Source organism: Cyprinodon variegatus, unplaced genomic scaffold (genome assembly GCF_000732505.1).
Source record: "Cyprinodon variegatus isolate N-32 unplaced genomic scaffold, C_variegatus-1.0 Scaffold58, whole genome shotgun sequence".
Lineage (NCBI taxonomy): Eukaryota > Metazoa > Chordata > Actinopteri > Cyprinodontiformes > Cyprinodontidae > Cyprinodon > Cyprinodon variegatus.
In genome coordinates, this window is record NW_015150511.1 from 825,831 (window position 1) to 832,044 (window position 6,214).

The 6,214-nt window shown below is 38.5% G+C and overlaps 1 protein-coding gene across 1 annotated transcript in view; it reads right to left on the reverse strand.

Annotated features, from left to right (window-relative positions):
- Window positions 1-470: 470 nt before the first annotated feature.
- Window positions 471-6,214, reverse strand: part of LOC107082661 (glycine receptor subunit alpha-3-like) — a 40,640-nt gene continuing 34,896 nt past the window's right edge. The window contains exons 5-6 of the mRNA XM_015371446.1: window positions 5,784-5,933; window positions 471-1,657 (exon numbers count right to left, since the gene is read on the reverse strand). Coding sequence (XP_015226932.1) covers window positions 1,322-1,657; window positions 5,784-5,933 — 486 coding nt within the window. The 3' untranslated portion in view covers window positions 471-1,321. The remainder of the gene's footprint in view (window positions 1,658-5,783; window positions 5,934-6,214) is intronic.

Below are 6,214 nucleotides of genomic sequence, written 5' to 3' on the forward strand. Positions count from 1 at the left end.
CTAAAAAAATGTTTTAATCAATAAAAATTAAAGTTTTTACTTTAGTTTATAAATCCAATATTTCCTTTGCAACAATTTTTGCTTTATATTTTTATAAAATTCCATTTTAAGTCGAAAGTATTTTTACTTTTTTCATATTTGGATTACATCTACAAAAAGAGCAGACACATACAAACACATTAAAAAAAAACCCTATTTGATAATTTTCTTAAATTTATATTAGGTCAAAGTTAAATTGTAATATATATTCCTTTTTCTTTTTGCTAAGGAAGTGTTCATTAAAAAAATAATAAATAAACAAAGAAAAATATAAAAAATAAATATAATTAGATAAAAGAAAATATAATTTATATATTATAATGTAGTAATATAATATACTTAAAATGACAGATACTTAAACTGTTTATTTAAATAAAGCCTTTAGGAGCTGTGAAGAAATAAAAATCACATTTCAGAGAAAACCGTGTAAACTGATTTTTCCATTAGAGCTTTCATCCTGGAGATGAAAACAAGGATTTGCTGGATGCTCGTAGGAAACTTGTTCCAGTGGAAATCTGAGTCCTTAGAGGAGCGGCCACCTCCTTACGTCTCACCTTTGGCACAAAGGAGGAGAAACTCCTCATCTGTGACCCTCTGCTGAGGGAACCAGAAGTCAGAGGAGCTGCAGGTCAGGTAACCTTCTAACATCAGCTGAACCTGAACCAGGAGCAGCAGGCGGCTGAAGGAGTCAGCAGAGGGAACCGGAACCGTTTGGCACCTTGGTTGTATTGTTGGTTCCAGAACTGACTCTGACTGTAGTTAACGAGCGGACTTTAACGAACGCTGACAGAATAAATCACAAGGAGAGTTTTACAAACAACATAGGCAGGAACAAACATGACCAAGGAGCCGCAGTCAGAACCGGGCAAAGCTTTGGGACAGAACTGAACCAGTGAGAATAAACGAAGAATCTGGACCCAAAACCCCCTGAAAGGTACCAGGAGGTCCATCTGAGGGCTGGAACGGTCCCTCACTGGACCGGCTGCTGGGAGCTGAAATCCTGTTGTCCATCCGCCGGGCTGGGTTATCTTTGGTGGAGAAAAGTGGTGACATCACGCAGCTTCACCCTGCAGATCTTCAGCATCACTTCCTGAGGTTTGGATTTTAACATCCGGGGCCATAAAGCTGGATCTGATTATCGTGGCAGTTATCTTTTTTAACTAAACATCTTAAAGTTTAAACCTTAACAGTGTCAGTATAAATAGGGTCCAAGCTTTACAGTCGGACCTCCTCAGAGCTAAGATGTTGGGACCATCCTGGACGGCGCTTGGAGGAGCCTCCTTCACGCCCTGTGGAAGTCCTCATGTCTCAGGATCTTGTAAAGGACCCAGTAGAAGATGTTGAAGAAGAGGAAGGCCAGAGGGAAGCCGGCTCTCGACACTGTGTCGATTTTTTTGGCTCGGTCGATGAAAAGCTTCCTCATCTCCTCCGTGCTTTTACCTCCTCCTCCTCCTCCTCCTCCTCCTCCAGGTGGATTCTGGGAAGTACTGACTGCTCCTTTAGGGGTACCCAGCACTGCTACGGCGTTGTTGATGTTGGTTTTGGAGTCCTTGGTGCTGCTGGGGGTGGATGTCACAGCAGCCGCGGAGGTCGGCCGGCTCTCATGGATCTCTCCTTCCTGTAGGAGAGGTGAGGAGGAGGAAGGAGAGGAAGAAGAGGTCACAGTTTAAATCTTCATGTTCAGCTGAAACCAAAAAGGAGTTAAAATACACTGGTTGGATTTTAAATATGTATAAAGATATATATTTTTCTAATTTTAATGATCATGTTTACTTAAATCTGTCAGGGCCATGATCCGGCACCTCAACACCTCTGAGGCTGATTTTGTTTCTTTAAGCAGATTTCAGTACAAAATGAATAAAGTAAAGAAATGTTAATATTTGATCTGCAGAGTTAGCTGCTGAAGGGACATATTTTAACACATTCAGATTATCGGGAACAGATCTATTGAGCTGAACAGGTCTGTTTCATCCATGGGTCTGATTTTTAAACACCTGAAGGTTTGATGTTCACCTGGAAAACAATGTAACAACCATGAACATCATCCTGTTTAGATGGGACCTTTGTTCTTTGATCCCTGAGAGTTTTTGGTGTAAAATATGTAAATGGACCTAAACAAACCCCTATTTAATTCGTCGTAATTGGACTTTGATTTCTGGAGACAAGTTCTGATGAAATTAAAGGACATTAACAAGGACCTGATACAAAGAGAACACCACTGTACTTCACCCCAACTCTAAAACACAGAGGTGGAAGCATCAGGATGTGGGAGTGAATTACTGAAAAGATTTACTGAAAGATGGACTGATGAATGGAGAGAGATTTGTTCCAATATTAATAAAAGCAAAACACATTCCAGAAAAAGAAAAATGAAAAAGAAAAAAGTTCTAAACGTGGAACTTTAAAAAGATTTCTCTATCGATATGGTTTTGAGAGTTATATTTATTGCATATCCAAAAGTTCCAACAAAATTTTCTACGGTTTGCTATTTTTGTCAATTTTGCCTTTAAAAAATGTTGCCGGAAAAAAGGAGTTTTACCAACTATAGTTTTTAAAAACCCTGTTTTAAGGATTTCACCCACATCATTTCTGGGCGAAATTTCAGGGTCACAAAGTTTCATTATTGAAACACATTTTTTTTTTCTTCATCTCATTTTTCAAACATCTTCTGTGTTTTCAATAATGGTGGAACAAATTTGTCTCCAAGGCAGAACGTTACATGGAAATATTGAATTAAATCTGAAGGCTTTAAGAAAGTTTAAGCTAAGGTTTTGAACATGATGTTCTTTAGCATTCTAAGTTAAATACAAGATGTCTGCAGGACAAGAAAGTCCACATCTTAGAGGTTTAATCTGAGCCCTGGAGAACATTTGAGAGCACTTTTTTTTTTTTTTTTTTTTCCGGCACAACCAACATTTTTTGATTTTGAGGAAATAATTTCTACTGTTATTCTGACACTCAACGAAGTGACATAACAGTGCAACTCCTGGCTGAGCAGGAATAAGAAAGGCAATCAGACACAGAGGGACATGAAAAGTTATGTCCATTTAATGGGTTTATGTGAACATCTGGTTCTGAGAATAGGGGTTCTATAGATATATATTATCTTTTTTTGAGAATATATATCATGCTTTCTACTTGTCTTAATTTACTTGGAGATTATTGCATTTATTTCTCAGTGGAATCTTCTTAAAGGATGATTAATAATCTAACAGAAACGGCTGTTGCTCTGAATTTCAATCAAAAAGTTGAGAAAGACTTTTAGTCTAATTCTAACATCATAAAACTTAGTAAGATGGACACTTTTTGCAGTGCAAAGCACAGATCACCCTATTTGAAATTCTAACCTACTGCTTTTTACCCAAATCTTTGTATAACGCTTCAGGTAACCTCCAGTATCTCTGTGATGTATTTGCAGAGTAGAGCTGTTCCAGGTTCACATGAATACAGAGCTATTCGAGATGTTCCATGGCAGAAGAAAGGCTGAGTATGGAAGCCAGGAAGCAGAGGTTTGAAGGAGTGAGAGGAGTATTAAGGAAAATATTCAATATGCGGGTAAAAGTAGTTTACTTTTTCCAGTAATACTTACATACAGTATGTCTAGTTTAGGGACTAATTATCAAAATTAAAATGTTGTTCTTTTTAAACTCTTTCTGATCAGGTCTTAGATAACTTCTCATTAAAAGAATGTTTTCATATTTAACAAATTTTATATTTTTTTTTTATTATAGCTGTTTTTCAACAATTTATTATTCTTATTTATGTCAGTTATTTTATTTGTTGTTATTTTTGCAGTTTTCTGCTGCGGTTGAATTATTAAATTACGCCTTCACTGTAAATACATTGCATATTACTTTGTGTTCTCACTTTTGCAGGCACCATAATATAAGCAGTTTATTGCAGGTGTGTGAATAATCTCATCATCTGACTGTTGAACGCAGTGATCCATATATCTGGCAGACATGGAGGGTCTATTAAAGACATAGTAGCTCACTGAAGCCTGTTGTTTCTGGCCAGTAGGGGGCACTCTGTCTGTAGTCATTGCTGCACCTTGCCCCAGCCCCTGAAGTGCTTTGTTCTGTGTTATAAAGTCACATGAAAAAAAGTATTCTGCTGCTAGTTTTTACTTAGATATGCAGTTTAACTCAATTTGTTCTTAATAAAGCCACTGATTCATCCCAGACGTTAAATTCTACAGAGTTCAGATAAAAAGGAAGGAAACATAATAAAACCGCAGATTTATGAGGAGACACATACAGCGGCTTGGTCAGATCTTCACATTGACACATGCAGACGTGCACAAACACATGCACAGTGGCTTTACCCTGTGGGGACTGCTGTAGATGTTGCTCATTGATCCATATAGAGGCTCTGCCGGTTTGAAGCCATTGTCGGCGCTAATGCGGCGCAGGGACTCGGCTAACTCCTCTGGATCGACGCCGCCGTTCTACCGGCCGTCAGCATGCAACAGTAGTGGTCAACAGACGGAATCGTGAAAGAAGAAACACATGATGTGCACAGACAGCAATGGATCATCCGGTCGTTCAGTCAACACTGGGTTTTCAACCAGTTGGCAAACGGCTAATGGAGTCCCACAGGGGTGTGATTCTGGGTCATCTTTGCTCTGCTAAATAAAGGGTCTAGTAGCAAATGGTTTCAAGAATCACTGAGCTGCTGAGAATTGATTCAACATTTTAGATTTCAGGGCTGAATTAAATTTCAGAAAGTGTCGTTCTGATCCTGTCCTCACCCTCTCATGATCCTCTGTCTTCTCTTAACACCTAAAATCATTCAGATGGTTTCGATACCAAGCAAAGAAGAGTTGCATTTGGGTCTATTTTTTATATTTCTGTCTTTAAATTAGGCCTAATATCTTAATGTAAATGTACCTGTACAAATGCGGATGAAATGACTTCTGAAGGTTACTTCCTCTGGACAAGTCTCAGCGTACATTACCTGTATTTAACACCAATAATATTACTTTACTTTTCTGAGATTTGATGGAGTCTTGAATTTCTTCTGGAGTAAATCTAAAATGTTTCTACCCCCAAAATAAAGGGAAAGGTTTTCTTTGAACTTTTCTACTTCAGAAAAGTTGAGCCCAGGCTGTAGAACTACACAATAAAGCATATTTGTATTCTTGATGCCTGTTTAAAAGAAAGAAATGTGCATGAAAATTCTGTAGCTAGCTTTCTGACTGTTTTAGTTCTTATGGGTTTCACATGATGTTATGTTATTGTTTTCATTAAATGTGCCCAAAAATCTAAGACTTGCTCAAGGAACCAAAGGAACAAATCAAAACATCTAAGAGTTCAGGCAGCCATCTGGTTTTTATCCCTGTCTGTAAGAAAAGCTTTTCAGACGTCAAGATCTGATTGAAAAAAGAGGGTTGACTGAATGCAGGGTTGATCCTTTCCAAACAGAGATCCCAAACATGCACTGACAACATGCTCATCCTTTGTTTGGATGGCCTTCTGTCAGAGAAATAACACAGCTGTGGAGAGTTAAAACGCACAGAGATGCAATTAAACTTAAACTGGATCGTGCACACACACAGGAAACATGCACACATCAGGGATGTATAGGATTTAACATTTCAGATTTCCACCTCAACCAAGATTATCTTTGAACCAAGCAGTGTAATGGCAGAATACATCCAGAAGGGGGTGGTGTGTGTGTGTGTGTGTGTGTGTGTGCTGCAAGAGTCTTTAACTCTCCATAAGCCTCTCTGGTCAAGAACGTACCTTATTCTTGCTCTTGTTTTGCCGCCTGAAGCGCAGCAGCTCTTTGTGTTGTCTTGACACAAAGTTGACGGCTGCGTATTCCAGCAGGGCAGAGAAGACAAACAGGAGACACACGGCCATCCAGATGTCGATGGCCTTCACATAGGAGACCTGAAAACACACAAACAATCAGAGAAGACCTGAAAGCAGGAGCAGGCAGTCTGAAAAAAGGTTCTCTGGGTGAGAACTAAAGCATTCACCACTTACATTGTAGAACATGATCATACTGCCAGATTTCCAGAACAAAGAAACAAAAAGCATAACAAAACCAAACAAATAATAAAAAAAAAAGTCAGTTTGTGAAAAGGTAACTCTCATTATCTAGAAGGGAGACACATTTCCTTCATCAGCTTGTAGAACCAAAATAAGCAGCCATTAAAAATATATTGGGG